The 19383-nt window shown below is 44.1% G+C and overlaps 2 protein-coding genes and 1 long non-coding RNA gene across 11 annotated transcripts; 2 read left to right on the top strand and 1 right to left on the bottom strand.

Moving 5' to 3' along the window:
• The first annotated feature begins 353 nt into the window (after positions 1–353).
• recql4 (RecQ helicase-like 4) lies at positions 354–12260 on the top strand. 5 transcript variants are annotated; one of them, XM_061814043.1, is made up of 28 exons: positions 355–614; positions 707–740; positions 813–931; positions 1277–1423; positions 1493–1623; positions 1848–2556; positions 2983–3065; positions 3155–3254; positions 3565–3742; positions 3969–4223; positions 4296–4388; positions 4640–4776; positions 4869–4952; positions 5024–5212; positions 5290–5472; positions 5547–5745; positions 6112–6305; positions 6407–6490; positions 6611–6748; positions 6823–7093; positions 7334–7463; positions 7542–7708; positions 7850–8027; positions 8268–8424; positions 8504–8612; positions 8920–9037; positions 10716–10802; positions 11914–12042. In XM_061814043.1, the coding sequence occupies exons 1-27, from the start codon at positions 531–533 to the stop codon at positions 10795–10797; spliced, it is 4353 nt and encodes a 1450-aa protein (XP_061670027.1). In that variant the 5' UTR covers positions 355–530; the 3' UTR covers positions 10798–10802; positions 11914–12042. The 5 variants fall into 5 exon arrangements, with proteins under 5 accessions (XP_061670046.1, XP_061670027.1, XP_061670036.1 ...); XM_061814062.1 differs by lacking the exon at positions 11914–12042 and having other exon boundaries at positions 354–614; positions 2992–3065; positions 10716–10930; XM_061814052.1 differs by lacking the exons at positions 10716–10802; positions 11914–12042 and adding an exon at positions 12121–12260.
• LOC133497879 (zinc transporter ZIP4-like) lies at positions 12159–17733 on the bottom strand. Of its 2 annotated transcripts, XM_061814135.1 has the most exons (12): positions 17114–17732; positions 15331–15693; positions 14485–14680; positions 14252–14394; positions 14019–14190; positions 13771–13943; positions 13484–13672; positions 13282–13392; positions 13155–13212; positions 12769–12921; positions 12372–12559; positions 12159–12298 (listed from the first exon to the last, which is right to left on the bottom strand). In XM_061814135.1, the coding sequence occupies exons 1-12, from the start codon at positions 17558–17560 to the stop codon at positions 12170–12172; spliced, it is 2322 nt and encodes a 773-aa protein (XP_061670119.1). In that variant the 5' UTR covers positions 17561–17732; the 3' UTR covers positions 12159–12169. The 2 variants fall into 2 exon arrangements, with proteins under 2 accessions (XP_061670119.1, XP_061670111.1); XM_061814127.1 differs by having other exon boundaries at positions 13771–14190; positions 17114–17733.
• On the top strand, positions 12458–15630 carry LOC133498039 (uncharacterized). Of its 4 annotated transcripts, none has more exons than XR_009794174.1 (8): positions 12458–12597; positions 12737–12893; positions 13001–13049; positions 13762–13938; positions 14262–14414; positions 14506–14683; positions 14755–14855; positions 15496–15630. It is a non-coding gene; the product is annotated as an uncharacterized LOC133498039 (long non-coding RNA). The 4 variants fall into 4 exon arrangements; XR_009794175.1 differs by having other exon boundaries at positions 12459–12597; positions 12692–12893; XR_009794176.1 differs by having other exon boundaries at positions 12473–12597; positions 12716–12893.
• Positions 17734–19383: the final 1650 nt, after the last annotated feature.

Below are 19383 nucleotides of genomic sequence, written 5' to 3'. Positions count from 1 at the left end.
TTTATGTGTGTGTGTGTGTGTGTGTATTCGGTGAAGAACGTTGACCTCTATGAAAAGTACTAAAGATTGCAAATTAAATTTACTACTACTTGTACTGTATTTCCGAGTAGAAGGGAGGCCTGTCTCTTTAAATGATGAGGCGGGGCTTATTTGGAACCCGTAAATCCGCCATATCGCCCACAAGCAATAATATATATATATATTTTTTTCATCTCCACACAGACAATTTATATTCACAAAAGTTTCATAAAGCTATGCTATTCTATGGGTTCAAATATGATCAGATTAGGAGGATTAAAAAAAAATAAACCTGGCAACACGCGCTGCCATTTTCCGGCGCGGGAAAATTGTAAAAAAAAAAAAAATAGGAAGTTGTTGGTTGCTCGCTCAATGATGTCATTGTTGTGCGCCCCAACTTCACATTTTTCACTCGTAAAACGTTTGAAATGAGACTAATAAATACTGTTAAAGTTCGCTGAACATCTCCCCAAGTCATTCGGAGATTTTCGACCGAATCTTTTTGTCCTAGTATGGCTCGCTATAACGAGGTAAAACTATTACTGAAAAGCTGGGAGCAGGGCTTTTTCAAGGAGCATCAAAGGAAACCCGCTAAGGTAACAGCTTTTTGTTGTTATTTTTGTATAAACGTGAATATTTCACTTGTGCAGTTAAATCTGTTCTGACTATATTTATATAAAATCTTCAGGAGGACATTGATGAAGCTTCAGAGGAGACCAGGAGTGAGTGCACATGTCTATTTTTCTGTACTATTCCTGTATATTTATTCAATGAAATATGTTGTTGTCTTCTAGATTTATACCGAGAGTACCGCAGTTTGAAGCAGGCCAAAGAAAATAGCAGCAACGACAGCAGCAATAGTAATGATGCAACCAGAAATAATACTGAACAGTCAGATTCTGCACCCCAGAAGGTAATAGTAGTTGTAATAATAATAATAATGTTTTTGTTAATTTCCAGGCACTATTGAAGGCACATAAAGACATCATGAAATCAAGGTTTAAAAGTGATACACAAAAGAAACAAGTAGTATTGAAAATGGATGGATGGATGGATGGATGGATGGATGGAAGGAAGAAACGGGGACAATACATACCTGTAAAATTGGTTAAAGTGAATAACATTTGCAAATTCAGTGCCAAATTTCTGTCAAAACAAAAATAAATCTATTTAGCAAGAAACAAGGCGTCGACACTTCGTTTGTTCATTAGTGGGCAAGGTCTGTTGCCTAAGTCTTTGTGCCATTGTGCCCATTCAGGACTGCTGGGGTTCCCATCTGAATCGGAGCGCGATACCAGCGTCTTCGTCCCGGGGCCTCACCGCCTTCGACAGAGACACGCTGAAGGCCTCGGCGCAATACTACGGCCTCAAACTGAAGAACAATCTGGCAACGCTGACTCCCAAAGTATGTCAAATTCAAAGAGATGTTTGTGTGGTTGATTGTGTTGTTAATATGCGCATGTTGCTGTTGCAGGAGAAACCCGTCTCGTTTAAAAAATCCGGACGTGTGCCTTTTAACTCCTTAAAAAAAGACGTTCAAAGTGGACAGAGCATCAGCGCTGTCGCCGCAACCCCTGTTGCAGAATGTAGCCCATTTTCTCCTAGGTGAGTGACTGCTGTACAGCAAAAAGACTTTGGTTACCCTATAATAATAATGATAGTAATAATAGGAAGATGCAATAAATCTCAACTCACTTCAACATAAATTCTTGGCACCAACATATCACACCACAGTGGGAAAGCAACACATATATTATAACCACCTTTTAGCAAGCGGTTCTTAATTTGAACAAAAGTGGCAAAATCTTGCTTGTATTCGTCCCTTACAGGCGTGTGAAGCCAACCGCAGGAGACCTGGTCTCCAATAAGCTCCATCCGGTGGACCATGAAGAACCTCTTGAGCAGTTTCCACCTGTTCTGGAACCTTCCAAAAAATCTTCTAGCCCTGGTACGCCTCAGCTTTGTTCCATCTCCATTGGAGATGAAGAAAAAGACTCCGGGACTCCGGATAGACCCGTTGTACCCCGAGGTCTGGGGAGACTTGGAGGATCAGCCAGCGTGGGAAGACCTTCTCCTGCCACCCGGCTGATCTCAGTAGACAGGAAGTGGCTGGAGAGGTGTCAGGTTTTTGGCGAACTGGGAGCAGAAGACAAACCCGCTGCAGGAAACCAGGCGGCTCATCAGCCAAGCGGTAAAGAGGAGGAGAAACGAGCGGATGAGAAAGATCCCACGACCAACACTCCAGTAAATCTTGCTCCGCATTCCGTGAAAATGAAGGAAAATACAGAAGACCCCGTGCCGCTGGAAGGATCCAGCGGGAGTCCTCGCAAGAAGAGCGTGAGGAAAAGACAGCGAGAAGGAGATGTGATAGAGGACAGAGGAGCCCAGAAGAGGAGGAGGAGGAAGAAGACTGAAGAAGGACACGAGAAGAACGAGGAGGATGTCGAGGAAGGAGACGGGAAGAAGAAGAGGCGCAGAAAGAAGGGAAGCGAAGATGCAGAAGCCGAGAAAAACAAAGAGACCAAGGCTCCAAAAATGGTACAGCAGAAAATTGATATAGAAACCTTGTTTGAAGTATTTGTTGTTTTTGGATGTACGAAAAGAAGATTAGGATTGTTGCCAAACTTTTTTGAAAAAATAAATTAGAAATCGTGTAATTCAGCAGAGCAAAAAACTGTCCGTGGAAGATGTTACTTTTCAGCATTTAGGGCACCAATACATTAAAAAAAAAGACTAAATAATTTGGAAATGTAAAAAAATATCAATTGTAAAATTTATAATTTAGTAAAAATACAAAATAAAACGTCATGGAAAATGCTGATGGTTTGAGCTGTAGTTGCCAAGGAGAAAAAAAAAACATGATTTGAGAGTTGAGATTTTTCCAACTTTTTAATGGTTAAATAGCTTCTATAATTGTGTAAAAAAAAAAATCTCAAACTAATAGCTACTATAACTCACGTTAAGGTTCCTCAGGAGAACCTACTTGGAGAAATCGAGGAAGATTTTGGCAAAAGGCGATCTTATCACGCACAGCCTGTCAGAGCCAGGTAAGACCCCCACTATACTTTGAAGTACTTCTACCGGTATCTAAAACTTGCATGTCAAAATAAATTCTTTAATTGTCTCCTCTTTCAAGAGCCTCCAAAGTGACCGAGGGCAACTTTGTGAAGATCAATCTGAAGAAGAAATCTCACGTCAAAGGATACGCACTGAGAGGCATGGCCCTACGCAAACAAGTACGCACATTAGCACCTGCGTCATCCTATTAATTTAATTCCTTCTTATTTCATTGTTTTCTACATTCTGTGATGCAAATCCTTTTTCTGTCTGTTCTGTAAAACTGTAGTGCTTCAAGAAACAAGATAAAAACAAGATGTTAAAATGTGAGATAAATGACGTTATTACACCCAAATAATCATGAGGAAAAAGGTCTTTTTTTTTTTTTTTCAGAAAGAAGACTTCTTCTGTGCTGCACATAACATGGTGCATTTATTTATACTGTGTCAGTTATCTCATGCATAATGTGTAATGTGTTTGTTGTTCCAGTTGTACATACAGAAATTCCAACTGAAAGGCGAACGCTTCGGTGGCGGCGGCTTTTTCGGCAGAGGCCGGCGCGGTGGCTTCCACGGCGGCTTCCGCGGTGGCCACTGCGGCCATAGCGACGACATCTGCTACAAGTGCGGCGGCACGGGACACTGGGCCGTCCACTGCAAGGGAGCAGGTTGTGCGCAACAACCTTCTCTTGTTTAGTTGGGTCTCTGTTACACTATATTATTCATGTGTGACATGGTGCCACGGAGTGAATCAGTTTTTTATTGCTTGAAAATGACTACACAACGTTACGTGTACTTTTTACATGACTTAACATTTTTTGGGGTGGGCTGTCGACTGCATGGGATTAGTTGATCCAAGGTTTGTCATTACCGAGCTCCTGCTTTGCTTCGCAGCGCCGTCACCTGCCGCTCCCGAGGAGCAGCCCATCGAGGAGGAGGAGCCCTTCGAGTTGCCCACCCTGGAGGAGGTCGCCAGGGCGACGGGAACGCTACAGCCACAGCCACAAGGTATTAATGTCAAAGAAGAGCAAGAGCCAGACGACAAAGACGAAGCTCTGCTCAACGTGATCCGTCCCGACTACGAACGTCCTGCACCTCTGCCTCCCGTAGAGCCGCTTTACGCCCTCACGGAAGACGGCAAAGTTCAGGGTAAATAAATTAAAATATTGCACTGTTTCTGATGATAGCAAAAAAAAATAACACGGCTCCTTTCGTGTTTAGTGACACCGGATGAGGTCTCTGCTGCTCTGCAAGAACTCGGCTACAGCTCGTTCAGGGCAGGGCAGGAGGAAGCCATCATGAGGATCCTGTCAGGTACTGAAAGACACTTTTCAACCACACAACTGGCCTTGCTAGATACGAGTATATACATTGAAAATGTACTTAATACAAAAATCAATCATGTCAGTAAATCTCATGAGACTTCTGCATGGTGAGCATCTGAAATTTTTTTCTTTTTAAGTGTCTCATGTTACCACAGACGTTTAACCAGAGAAAAAGTGTAAAAATAATCATAGAACCAATTTTTTACTTATTTTCATACATAAAGTTATTTCTCCCTGCAGGTCTCTCCACTCTGGTGGTGCTCTCAACAGGGATGGGGAAGTCGTTGTGCTATCAGCTGCCAGCTTACTTGTATGCCAAGCGGTCCAACTGCATCACCCTGGTCATTTCCCCTCTGGTTTCGCTCATGGATGATCAGGTACCGCACACCGAGGAAGAGCATTTTAGTGTCTACACAACATAGCATGCTTTTGATTTGATTTGGCAACAGTTTTTTATATTCTTGTTTAGCTCTCTAGCCTGCCAGCCAACCTGAAAGCAGCCTGCATCCACTCCAACATGACAATGAAACAGCGAGAAGCTGCGATACAAAAGGTAGCTGGCAGCCATTTTTGCAACAATGATGTAGTTTCATTCATGAGCGTTTCTTTGGTGCGTTTACTCAGGTAAAAGCGGGTCTGGTGTGCGTGCTACTGCTGTCCCCCGAAGCGCTGGTCGGCGGTGGCGGCTCCAATTCGGGGTGCCTGCCCTCGGCGCAGGAGCTCCCCCCCGTGGCCTTTGCGTGCATCGACGAAGCCCACTGCGTGTCCGAGTGGTCGCACAACTTCCGGCCCTGCTACCTCAGGCTTTGTAAGGTGAATAAGGTTTTAGATGTTACATTTTCATAGCTATCAGTTGAGGATTACGTGACAAATGCTCCCACTTTTCGTAGGTGTTGAGGGAGCGGTTAGGCGTGCGTTGCTTGCTCGGGCTCACGGCCACGGCCACGTTGTCAACGGCTATGGATATCGCCCAGCACCTGGACATCCACGATCAGGACGGCATTGCGGTCCGATCCACCGCCGTGCCCGAAAACCTGCACCTGTCCGTGTCCATGGACCGAGAGAAGGATCACGTATGACCAGTTGTGTTCTCTCCATCAAGTGTGTCCCCCCGATTGACAACACTTTGCTTTCCTTTTCTTTTAAGGCTCTGGTAAACTTGTTGAAAGGCGATCGTTTCGGCTGCCTGGACTCGGTCATTGTCTACTGCACCAGGAGGGAGGAGACGGCTCGTGTGGCCGCACTGCTCAGGACCTGCCTGCAGGGGGTGCTTCTTAAAGAAAATAAACAAATCAGCAACAGCCAAGCACAAATCAATCCAGCAGGGCAAAAGAAGAAAGAACTTGGTAAGCGGGCGGCTACTTTTGGCTACGACCCGCAGCAAACAAGTTGAGCCGGGATAGCTTGTGCATTTTGGTGGTGGTTTTTATCATCTTGCATATCTTACTTCAATATGTAGTTCCTACACAACATTAATGTGCTGCTTACTTTTCATTTCAATTCCGTCTGCCAGCCCATTAAGTTTACTAACTATTGGGTCCTGTTTGACTTGCGACCTTTGCCATTTGCCCCATTTGTTATTTTTACCTGTATTGTTTTGATTTATTGACGACACAACATAGCAGACCCTTAGTACCTGGCAAGATTAATTTGGCTGCCTGTTTTTAAAATGGAAAAACAAACAAGCAAGTGTCTGTCTTTTATCTTTCCAGCACGGAAGAAGATTCGTAAACCTCTGAAGTGGCAGGCCGAGTCATACCACGCCGGCCTCTCTGGGTCGGAACGCCGCCGGGTTCAAAACAACTTCATGTGCGGCGAGCTCCGGATTGTGGTGGCCACCGTGGCGTTCGGCATGGGCCTGGACAAATCGGACGTGCGGGGCATCATTCACTACAACATGCCCAAGGTGCGTTTTGGGCTTCTCACACAGTAGTTTCACAGACAGTACTTGGTTTGGAGTGTGTACCGCAAATTGTTCTGTGCCTTGATTTTCACATTATTCCCTAGAGCTTCGAGAGTTACGTCCAAGAAATCGGAAGAGCGGGGCGAGACGGAGAACCAGCACACTGTCACCTCTTCCTTGATCCCGAAGTAAGATTGCAACTGTGAATGACACATTAGATTTTCTTTTTAACAATTTACTTTATCATTTTAAAATGTACTTTATTTTATAATGGATGGATAATTATTAATTCTGTGTTTTACATACAGGGTATGGACCTCCACGAGCTGCGGCGTCACATCTATTCCGACACAGTGGACTACTACACAGTGAAGAGACTGGTCCAGAAAGTATTCCCACCATGCAAATGCAAACAAATCCACCAGAAACAACAGGAACTGATCCAGGTAAACGCCCGCAATGAGTTTTTAGTCCCATGACAAGATGGACAAACGTCATACCCGATGCTTCTCGTATCAAGGAGGACATCTGTGACGCCGAGCTGTTGGCGATGATGGAGATGCGCGATCAGGAAAGCAGCCACGACAAACCCGCAACCCAGGCGATGCAACATTCCACAGAGAGCGAGCAAGAAGAGGTCAAGTCAGACACGAAAAATGTCAGCGCGGAGGTTCCGGGTGACCAGGAAGTCGGAAGCTCCTATGAATGGCCTTCGGAGCGAGTGTGCCACACTCACGAAAGAGCTGTCGCTATCCAGGAGACTGTGGAGACACTGGACATCACAGAAGAAGGTAACTGCGTCAACCATTCTTACTTCTCCCAGTTTAGGCTGCAATCTCATCAGGCTGGAATTTTGTGTACCTACTACTGGTTGCTGCCAAGTAGTCAAATTAACTTTTTGCTCTTTATAGCTTGAAGATGTAGTGACTACACAACAGAAGAATGACTTTCACTACCCGTCACAGTTCCTTCACCAGCCTCTTCAGGAGCAATATAAATACTCTTGACGTGTATATGTCGTTTTCTCCCAGGTATCGAAACGCTGCTGTGCTATCTGGAGCTACATCCCCAGCGCTTTGTGGAGCTTCTCCACCCCACGTTGTCTGCGTGTAAAGTCAGCTGCTACGAAGGACCCAGGCAGCTCCGGAAGATCACTAAAATGTAATACCCGGCTTTTAACTTGGTACCCACGTTCATCCCAATTGTTTCAAATGCTAAAGAACACGCGTGGCCTCCCAGCTGCCCCCCCGTCGCCGTGGTGCTGGCCCGGAGGCGCATGGCGGGCGAGGAAGTGGTGTCGTGCGACCAGCTGGAGTTTGACGTGGTGGAGGTGGCCGACACGATGGGATGGCAGCTCCCCCTGGTCAAAAGGGGACTCAGACAACTCCAATGGAGCACCAGTAAAGGCAAGTGGACACTGACTATCTTTCATATTGTGACAAATGTATATGTATGACTATTGGTTTTGCAAGTAGTAATTTTTTTCACCGGATGAGCTAAGTATGCATCTATCCAGAGGGTTCACTGTACTTGTCCTTTCCGTGTAGCTGGAGGGCGGAGCGGCGTCCACGTGGAGTTCTCTTCCCTGTCCTTCTACTTCCGCTCCTACGGCGACCTGAGCGATGAGGAACTGGACAGAGTGTGCCGGTTCCTGCACAAGCGGGTGCAGGATCGAGAGAGGTGCAGTCTCTACCAGCTGAGCGCCTGTTTCAAATCTTTCAAAAGGTACATGTCCGTCCAAACTAGCAGGGCCTGAATCACTTGAGCTCACTGCTGGTCACTGCCAAAGAGCAAAAGCCTTTGTTCTTCTCAATTGCTTCAATATGTAATCATTAAACAGCACAATGTGTACTTTTCCCATCTATGTAACATCTGTTTTATCGTGATTGTCCACCATACAATCTTCCTCAATTCCTTTGCAACACCAGGCAGCAAAACCGCATATTATTTTTTCTTCGTCACCAGTGTGGCCTTTAAAAGTGTATTGTCCTGCGTGGACGACCTGGACGAGACTCGCAGTCTTCGGCTGAAGGACCTCCTGTCCGATTACTTTGACAAGCGACGAGAGAGAGACCTCACCCTGGACCCTCTCGAATCGGAAGACAACCTTGACTACTACAAGGTGGACAAAAAACACTATGTTGGTGTTGTAAACCTTTATGATGGATTTAAAAAAAACAAAAATCTTAATTCATCTTTAGCTCTTGGACTGGGAAAATCAGATCCGAGGGGACATAAGGAGCTTCCTGTCTCACAGAAGTGACGAGAAGTTCTCGGGAAGAGCCATTGCCCGAATCTTCCATGGCATCGGTAAGCCGTGACCATTTTGTGGTTTTGCATCTCATTCAAAATCACATGGGAAATTGGGTTTGAATTACTCTGTTTAGAAAAAAAAAAAAAAAAAAAAAGAACATTCATCCATTAACATGTCTGGAAACGCTTGAGCAGGTTTTGACCGCTAGATGGTATCGTACAGTAAGTGAATGCTCTCTCGTTGGCTTATGCTGACGGTGCCTCGGTGGTGTCTTGGTGGGCAGGAAAGAGAGAAAACGAATACTCATTGTACATTTGAGCGTAATTTAGTGTAATCGTTGATTGTATCTGTTTTCTCTTATAGGAAGTCCGTGCTATCCCGCCCAAACATACGGCAGAGACCGACGCTACTGGCGGAAGTACATCAAGTTTGACTTTAACCAGCTCATCAAGCTGGCAACTCAGGAGATCATTCGATTCAAGTAAAACTCACCCTGGTATTCTATTTTGTGTGCCAATGTGTTTCTTTGTATATGAATAAAAGATTTATTTTCCTAAGATTTCTGACTAACGCCGTCGACAGTCATTTAAAAAATAGCCAAATCAAAGGACTAATGAGCGGGTTGGTTGAAACATTTTAATGCGTTAGTCCATTTCTCTCTAATTGAATGAAGGTGACTTCAATCCACAAAGATTCGAATCGAAGAATTCCCGAGGGGGTTCAGTGGCAACACTTGCCTTTTATACACGTCAATGTGTTTCTTTTTAATCCAATAAAAGATGTATTAATATTAATAGTATTTGATAGTGGCACTGACTAACGTGTATTCACAAAATATTCAAATAGGAAGACTCCTTTGGTGGTTTTGCTGCAACATTTTCCATTTTACTTTACATGCATCTATGTACGTTTCTTTTCATCTGAATCAAAGCTACGTTTTTCGCTAATTTATTTTTTGCCAAATATCCAAACCATCGGACTCCTGAGAGGTTTGGTTGCAAATATTTTATATTTTTAAACACTTCTCAATCCATTTATTTTTCTATCAAAATAAAGCATTAATTTGCTCGTGCCTGCAATTGACTACAAAAACATCCCGTTTGAAGGAATACTGAGTGTTCCTTTTCCCTTTTTACACGCATCAATGCATTTTCATCTGGATAAGAGAAGTATTTTTCCTGATGTCCCTGATTAACATCACAAAGGACTCCCAGGGGTTTTGTCAGTACACTGACAAACACTCGGAATGAAGAAGAGCTGTTTGCTTTCTTTCCCGAGACATGCGCCAATCATTTTTTTTTTTCCGAGCATTGACTCCGAAGGCAAATATTGACCTGCATCATAAATTCCAGATGGGGAATGTGCTCCATTTTCTTGTTTTTAATCATTGACTCAATCTACCGTCTTGCACGGTAAAGTCAGGGTGATCACTTTACATGCGTTGACACACCCTCATAATATTCCACTTTGGGTTCTAATCACATACAAAAGGGCCATGGAAACAATATTTTGCAAAGGACACCGTTTTGACTTGGTGCTTTAAAAAAGAAGCACTGACAGCAGGCCTCAGTGCAGTATTTGGGTTTACAGGCTCAGCACGCTAATGTGTGCGTTGTCATTAAAGTGACTGCACCTGAGTACAGAGTATGCGTAATTGCTGTTTCTGTGTGATGAGCTGTCACTGGACTCTGGCCCTAATGAAGATGTTAGCATAACCTCGAAGGACAGATTAGATGAAGTTTATGATTTAAAAAAAAAAAAAAAAAAAAAAAAAAACAGGCTCTGCCATCAGCCAGTTAGAAGGGATGTCGTTGTACTCACTATTAAACAATCATTCCATATCCCAACTCTACTTCATTTATTTTCCAAAACACTGACTGACCTCATATAAAGTTCGGGTGTTCTCATAGTCATTTTCGACTGACTAAAAAGATCCCCAAAGCATGATGGAGCCACCACACCACCATACTTTCATGTGGGTGTGGTGCTCTTTTGCTAATGAGGCCAAACATATTTTTTTGGAACTGCAGCTAAAAGGTTCAACCTTGGCTTCATCAGCCCAAAACCGAATGTGGCCCGCTACATGTGCAATTTCAAGAGTGCTTTTGCAAAAATGAAGTCACGCATTGATGTTTTCTTTCTTCCTGGAACTCCTGCAGCTCCTGCAATGTTTCGTTGGGCTTCCCTGACCAGTTTTCCTCTCGTCTTTGTATCAATTTTGCAGGGACGTTCAGTTCTTGATAATGGTAATGTCACTTTTTGTGGCATATTTTCTTTCCTTGATTCTGATTCTGTGGTATATTTAATGCTTTAAAAATTATTTCTGAACCCTCTTTTGAACTGTTACTTTTGTAGATCTGGTAGAAGATCTTTGGAGCTCATGGTTTTTAATCATTTAATTTGGAATTATTCGCATTTTTGTTTTTTAGGTATTTTTAAAATGAATTTCATTACATTTACTGATTCAATATTCACATTTCCAAGTTTTGTTGTGATTCATTCTAACCTGATGTTTAGATTAATTGTTGACATGGATGAGGCAAATGCTCGATTCAAACTTGTCAGATTGTAAAGTCAATAAAAACAATTGGTGTTTTGACAGCATATTTATTAATCAAATATACAAAATATATATTGCACTGTAGAGAAAAATATTCACACTTTTTTCCCCCTTTACATTTACCATCAGGGAAATTGAGAGTCAAAATTAAAATCAAACTTAAAAAAAAAAAAACAATAGTCACCACTCATACAGCATTAATAAACCTAAAGACATAGACAAAAATAATAAACTGTGCAAAGTTACATAACGATTAAACATCAAGAACCACTCTTTGCGTTTTACAATTACAAATCGAAGATGACTTTGGCACGCTGTCATGTGGCCATGAAGTAACTTTACCGGGAAAAGGTCATCATGTGTGTGTGCGTGTGTGTGTGTGTGTGCATGTCAAAGTCCCTTTTAATTAGCACCGGGATTCCTCTTGTGACATAAGCAGCTTGAAAAAAACGGATGGAATTCGACATTGAATGCAGCTCACAGCTAAGCTGTCAGCCCACTGATAAATTTTTGCTGTGCAAAAGTTTTTGGTCGCATCAATTGTTAGATACTAATTGAAATGAGGGCCTCCAGCAAACAGATGCTTCTCCTTTTTTGCCATAAGGAAAGAAATGTATCAATCATGATTTTACTTACTTTGCACATTAGTTTTTAACATTTTAATACAACAATTCATGCTTTTTTTTAAATTAGAATAGCTTAATGTTTTTAATTGTTCATTTTACTAATACACGAATGAACCAAAATTTTTAATGAGCTACGTGCCAAAACAATGAATACTATTTTTATCTAATTAGTTTCGTGGGGGTGGGAGTGGAAAAAGTCGTGCTCAGTGTGTCGCATTGAAGAGCGGAGCGTGCAATGTGTGGAACACGGGCTGTACTTTGACCACCCCTGATCTCGATGGTCATGACAACATTGCCAAGGTCAAGACTTGCACAATGTGTCAGCAAGAGGTTTAATTGTTTTGGTTTTTTTAACATGTAAAACATTTGACTTCGTAGAAAAGAAGTGATCCTTATTCGTGCTGAGGCCAAAGCAGGGTCAAGGCTGCTAGAAGCTGATGCTCTCCTCGAAGAGTGACAGCAGCAGGAGGATGCCCCAGCCGCTCAGCAGGCCGACGTTCTGCAGGGCGAACATCAGCCACGGCCTCTTCGAGTCGATGTGGATCATGGTGGGCAACTGGAGTAGGGAACACGACCAGAAAAAAGAGAGCGGTTGCACTCTACTGTACTTTTGAAGTAGTACCACTCACCATGTCGGCCAAGCCCACGTAGAGGAAGAGGCCCGCCGTGAGGGCGGCGATCCACTGCGTGGTGGCCAGGTCTGTGGCTACGCCCAGGCCGATGTAGAGGCCCATGAAGGACGTCATGGCGGTGGCGAGGTTCAGCAGCAGCGCCTGGCGCACCGACAGGCCGCTGTGCAGCAGGATGGCAAAATCGCCTGTGGGGGCCAAAGAGTGAATTCCAATCACACAACTAGTAAGGAAAAATTCATCTCATGAACATCAACACATTTAAGATCATTACTAGTGCGGAAGGGACTTGTTTGTGACACACACTAAGACCCCACTAGGCCAATGTTTAGCTGCCTCTGTAGGTGGCGCTGTTTTTCTTGCAGTGTCAACTTCAGCATGCGCGTGTATGCATCACCTAGCTCGTGCGGCAGCTCGTGGCAGAAGACGGCCAACGACGTGGCCAGTCCGGATTTCCACGAGAGCGAGAAGGCGGCGCCCATCGCCAGGCCGTCGGCGAAGTTGTGGATGCCGTCCCCTAAGGTGATCATGAAAGGCAGCAGCCGTTGTTCTGTACAAACACACAGATATTAACGAGCTGCCAATTTTTTCAAGATAATGTTAATTATTTTTTTTTCTGTTTAAAGCAGGACTCGTTCCCCTACAGAGGTAACACAGTACAGTGGAGAAATGCAACTTGTAAGTCGAGGTACTACTGTGACACCAAATAGCAAATATTTGTCAATGTGTATGGAGAATTTGTGAATCATGAGTGAGTATGCAAATATTACTGTATAGTCTTACCTCTTGTCCTCCCTCTAGAGCTGGGAATATCACTATCATGCTCCTCCTCCTCTTTTACCTTCACACACATCACAGTAACGACAGTCACGATAATATCAATTTAGCGCAAATGTGCAACATTTCCTACCAGGTCAACTTTGGAAGTGGAGCGCAATTCGTATTTCTGTTTCTTTTCCTGTTGATACATCTCGAGAACGTGACCGTGGTCGCAGTGGCGATCCTCGGATTTGTCCTTGTCCTAAAAGGTTTGGAAGAAAAGAATGGAAACGTTTTGTGTTTTTATATCATCTATAAAATCTCATCAAAAAGTTGCCTTTTCATGCGCTCACCGCTTGAGGGCGATGCCTGTGCGTGATGATGTTGAAGATCGTCTCCATCAGGTAGAAGTAGTAGATGCCCGCCATTACCACCAGCATCTTGTACACGTAGTCCGAGACCCCTGGCTCTTGATGCCCATGGTAGTGGTGCGTCAGCCCGCTGCCGCCGGCTTCGTCCGAGTGCACGTGCAGGCCCAGAAACTACATGTGACATTTTTACGTGGTATGCCGTGAGGTTTTTTCCTCATCTCAAACCTTGACTCAATAAAAGTTAAAAAACGGAGTTGCAGATGGCTGACCATGGGCAGCAGGTGCAGCAAGGCGTCCCCCGACAGCGAGCCCACGGCCAGGCTGACGCAGAACTGGATGCACAGCTGGAAGACGCTGGTGCACGACGTGCACAGCAGCAGCAGGATGCCGACCATGGACATTAGCGTGATGACCACGTTGGCCAGCGTTGCGTAGAGGTACCCTAAACCACGACACATCTCTTTTATGTCTCTGTGTGAACGATAACTTCTCAGATTATTAGCCGCAGAGCGCTTACTCTCCGTTTTGCTGAGCTTGTCTGGTTTCGCCGGGCTTGAGCCGGAGCAGGCCCCGCTCAGGATCTGCTGGATCAGAGCCGGGCTAAGCCGGGCCAGGTCCGAGCGACCCAAGGTGGGGGAGGTCCCTCCCACGCCGTGGATCAGCACCAATTCGTGTGCAGCAAAACAGTGCTGGGATAATCGAAAGAGTCGGTCATAAAAAATACTTCATGACGATCAATGATGTGTTTACCTCCTCCCAGGTGCTGTTTGCTTCCAGGTGTCGGTGTCGGCTGTCATGATCGTGATCATGATGCGCGTGTTCGTCCTCCTCGTTTCCATGGCTCGACTCCAAGCTGGGTCCCACGTCCAGAGACTTCATGAGAGCCTCCAGATCTACGAGTTCCATAAAATATGTAAGAATTATTATTATTTTTTTTTTTTTTTTACTTTTGTTTTTGTATTTTTTTTTTTTTTTTTTTTTACCTTTGATGGTGATATTCTCAGAGCCCAGTTGGTGCATGATGTAATCCAGGAAGAAGCTCTCCTCAGGGAGCGATCGAAAGCATCGACCTCGCAGGGCGTGGTACAGGACCCGACCCAGAACTGCGCCCGCCGCCTGGGTTTGCTCCGCTGATGGGGCGCCGACCTCCAACATGATGTCGCTTGCTGTGACGCAGCTCTGGTTAATGAAGGGAACAAAAAGAAAGATGGAGTATCCTTCAATGAGTTCTATTTAACAGCTCAATCCTTCAGATCATTCAACCTTAACCAACCCAACTGGATTTGACCCCAAAGAAGAAGTAGAGACCCCGATAAGTCTACACGACTCCCCATCAAGCATTCACCTTTCCTGGGTAAGTTTGTCAACCTCCAGATCTTTTTAACAGGTTTATTTATTCATTCAGCTGGTCTCAAACCTTGCATAATTTGTTCATACGCCACATGCTGAACCACTCGTCCACAGCTAAAGCCACCAGGTAGAGCCATCACATGAACTTTTTTAGGTAATTTTTCAAAACCTAGCCTAGTTTATGGCTGGATCATTTTTGTCCCAAAATGTGTTTTTGGATCTAAGATGGTCACAAAACCTGAGGGCTTTGGTCCCCCGGCCATATTAGGAACCGCTTATTAAAAACGAAGCCCATATTATTCGATAAAAAGGGGCTCCAGGTGGAGGCCCCAGTAAGGCTGAACCACTGGCCAGTGACAGCTCACCTTTCCTGGGTATTTTTGCCAAACTCCAGGTTGGGTGGCTCGTTCAATTCTTTAGGTAAAAAAAAAAAAAAAACAGTTGATAACCAACCCTAAGCAAATATTTTTCCCACTGACCTCATTGCCTGATGACTCATAGTGTTTAAGAAGTTCGCTGAGCGCACTTTCTAAACCATGGAGGCCCACGTGCCGATGTTCACGCCCGTGGCATGGGTCGCCCTCCTCCGCTTCCTCCTCCTCATGGTGATGTTCATGGGAATTCCCGCTTGCGATTCCATCCAGGAAGTGTTCTACCTCCTGCCCCCACCTCCCCTGGGCCGCCGCCGTGCACATCGTGTCGGGAGAGGACAGGTACAGGACGCAGCCAGCGGCGAGGGTAGTAAATCCCGACACGTCCACACCGTGTTGTTCTTCGTCGCTACCCCGGCGGTGGTCGCTGTGATTGTTTATCAGCTGGTGGACGGAATCTGTTAGGTTGCACTGGGGATAAAAACACGAAAAAATAAACACAGGCTTTTTTTCAGTTGTTATCATGAGCCAATTTTGCATTTTTTCTTCCTCAGTTGACAAGCTCAGCAAAAATATCGGAACACTTAGTTTTTGATAACACATCCAGTGATTTTCTTTTTTTTCCTACAAGCCCTGCAAAAGTTACTTCAATAAGGGAAAGTATTTTGTGCACATAAGCGTTTCTGTTTTTATGCCAAGTTAGCGAAATAGAGTTACTTGTGTCGTAAAGTGATAAATGTTCTGTTCCGTTGCAATAATTCAAAGTGACCATTGGATGGCCTACATCAAGCAAATACCAAACTTTTTTTTTCCAAGGGGAGAAAATTGGGTGATGGCGCGTCACTTTTTGGCTCAATTATCTTTTCAATTTATTCAAGCTCTATAGGGTTTGACACTGACCACAGTATTACGGGCAACAATGGAGGACCCTCTTTGACTTGTAAATCACTTATCACCCACAGGCCAAGCTATGATGCCTTATTTCTGCCAGTTGGAACAATTCATCACGCGCTTTCCTTTCATTGCGGTCACGCCGACATGCGACGAGTTCAAGGACTTCTCACACACTGATAAGGACGCTTAGGCCTCGCTGACCTCATGCTTGCAAACGTTGAACATTGACTCAACGGGGAGTAAGATCCTTTGTTCCTGGTTTCGCAGGGCGTTGAAACCTACAGCCCGTGGACTGTGTACTCTCCCGCAGAAACATTTGGTTCGGCCACCGTGTAATGTTAAAAAAAACAACAAAATGTCAAATTCACAAAAAAAAAAATCCCTTCTTCTTGCTTTTCTTTACTACATTACTCGGCTTGTCTAGTTAGGTTTCGCCACAGCGTGTCATCTTTTATCCCTGAATGCTCATAAAATACAACAATTCTAACATTTATTTTTCATTAAATATAAAATAGCGTATTCAACATATAGGTTATTCAGATAAGGATCAATATTTTACTATAAATAATATTTTCTCAGTATTTTTTTTACCTTAATCTTTAATCATTCGTCAGCTTTTAAAACAAATGGGAGGACATAAACTTACTTTACTAAAAAGGCAGTGAAATTAAAATTATAAAAATGTCCAATAAATACAAGTTGCAATGTTGGATTTGAATGAATTAAATATTAAATAGAATTGAATTTTGTGGTAGGAGTGACTTTCATGAAAAGAAAAACAAGAAACCAGTGCCAGCTCCCCTAAATGTAAAGTTTAAACATCAGGTGAAAAATATCACTAGGAAATTTGGCTTGAAGTTAAGGATCAGAAAAGTTCTCATTAGTGTCCTGTTAATCGCGTTGTTATCTCACGAACGGCTTTTGGACCTCGATCCCTTAGTACCGCACTTGAAGCGCGCTTAGACTTTGACACAAGGAAAAAAAAAAAGAACGGTACCTTTCCACACGGCACTTCTCCACACTGCACACGGTTCTCCAGTGTATTAAAGAGAGTGACGAGCGAGCCTTCTCCCAGATGCTGGCGCTGCTGGTCGGGGAGCAGCAAGCCGGCCACGGCTCCGAACGCCTCCTCCACGGCGGGACACGCCGAAGCGCAACCGAGCGCACACCAACTTGTCAGGGCCCAGAGAACGCGCAACGCTGGGCCGAACTTTTTCATCTTAGCTTCCAGGGAGGGTTCCGTCTGCGACTGTAGTGGACAAGTGGCGGCCGATCCGGTTCTGTTGGAGCTCTCGACCAAACCTGAGTCGAAAAGACGCCGCTGCCGACCTTTATCGGACTTGAGGATGAGGATCCTCTGGATTGTGATTGGCTGGGACGTCCTGACCATTAATGGTTTATGCACTGCACTCACCTGAGGGCCTCGACGCACGCGCGTGCACATAACAAATGGTTTTCGCAACCAGACAGTAAAAAAAAAAAAAAAAATCCGAGAGAAAGAATCCAAATCAGCATATCGTTATTGGGACACTGGATATAAAAAAAAGTCCACACACCCCCCTTTGAAATGGCAGGTTTATATGTTACAAAAAAGACCCCTCTGCACACACCTGCCACCCTTTAAAAGTGTCTAAGATGAACTCCCAATAAAGTTCGGATGTTCGGGTAGGCTTTTCCAGTCTTTTTTTTTTTTTTCCTGCCACCCTTTAAAAGTGTCTAAGATGAACTCCCAATAAAGTTCGGATGTTCTGGTAGGCTTTTCCAGTCTTTTTTTTTTTTTTTTTTGCTCAGGTCTGACAGCACAACAGAGCTTCCACAGAATCAGAGAATTCTCGTGGGTACCAACATTTCTAAGGCATTAAATATATTGTACATGACACAGTGAGGACGGTCATCATCAAGTGGGGGACACTACATGGAATTAAAGAAAAAAACTGGATATCTGTGGCACATTGTGTTTGGATTGGTTAAGAGATAGATCGATAACGTACAGTTGTGAACATTACTATTTTTGGCCCACGCAATACACAAAACCCACAACTTTTTGTGAAAATACTGGACATGTTTAACATATTTGCTTTAAGTGTGTTCGTTCTTGTAGTAATAGCAATTTGCCAGCGGAGGGCGCTGTGTCGCACCCGGTGACCGACGCTGCCCGGCTCATTGGCAGAAGAAGGTGCATTGAAACGGGCAACTGAGAACTGTTAGCGGGTCCTGTTTACGTGCTGTTTACAGGTAAGGTACACGGGAGTGGGGGTGGTCGTTGCTGCTTCTGAGACGCATCGCTGTCGAACTTGTATTTTATGTATTTCTAAGTTCTGACACGTTAATTGAACATGATAAAGCCGGAGTTAAAAATAACTAATAAACGGGAAAAGAGTGTGCAACTTCCTGTTTCTTCACAATAAGAGCAACAGGCCTGTTTGATATTTATGTCTAATCCTGCTGTATTATTTTCGAACTTAACTTGTCATATTTGATTTCTGTATGTTCTTGAACACCGGAATTCGGACAGAACTCACTAATTTAAAATATTGTTTCAAACGTATCGCGTGTGAGAACTGTTAGCGTATACTATTTATCATAAATTTCATGTGATGTGAGCTAAATGTGTATTCTGCGCTGTTTACAGAAAGAAAATTAAAAAACTTTAATATGCTGCACAAAGAATTGGGTGACTCCATTCTTGAGTGTAACATATTCAAATTGATGAAAAGACGTAAAACCGGTCAGGAGGGGATTCTTGGCAAGTGCTGTCTGTTTAGATTAAATTCACCTCTTCTTCATAATTGTAAGCCACGAGGCCCCTTATTTTACAAAGGAAAAAGAAAACACGCATTTGAAATTTGTTATGATGGGGCCAGGAAAAAACAATGTTGAACATTTCGGTTGCCATTCCAACAAAAGCACACTATTATACAATCAAGTCCACTAGGTGGCGCAGTTACTCTATTTGCAGATGGAGAAAAAGACTGGGATTCCAGATGGAGGCGTTGGATCCCAAGGCCTCGGGAGACTTGGACGATCCACCAGCGTGGGGAAGACCTTCTTCTGCCAACCGGCTGATCTCAGTGGACAGGAAGTGGCTGGAGAGGTGTCAGGTTTTTGGGGAGAGGGGTTGCGTCAGGAAGGGAATCCGGTGTAAAAACTGTGCCAAACAAATATAAGCGATCGATATGACACGCTGTGGCGACCCCTAAATGGTACAAGCCGGGAGAAACTGTTCGAGGGTTGCATCAGGAAGGGCATCTGGCGTAGAAACTGCCA

This window comes from Syngnathoides biaculeatus, chromosome 1 (assembly GCF_019802595.1).
Source record: "Syngnathoides biaculeatus isolate LvHL_M chromosome 1, ASM1980259v1, whole genome shotgun sequence".
In the NCBI taxonomy this organism is placed as follows: domain Eukaryota; kingdom Metazoa; phylum Chordata; class Actinopteri; order Syngnathiformes; family Syngnathidae; genus Syngnathoides; species Syngnathoides biaculeatus.
Note: the sequence above shows the minus strand (reverse complement) of the source record. Positions and strands in the feature narration are given on the sequence as shown.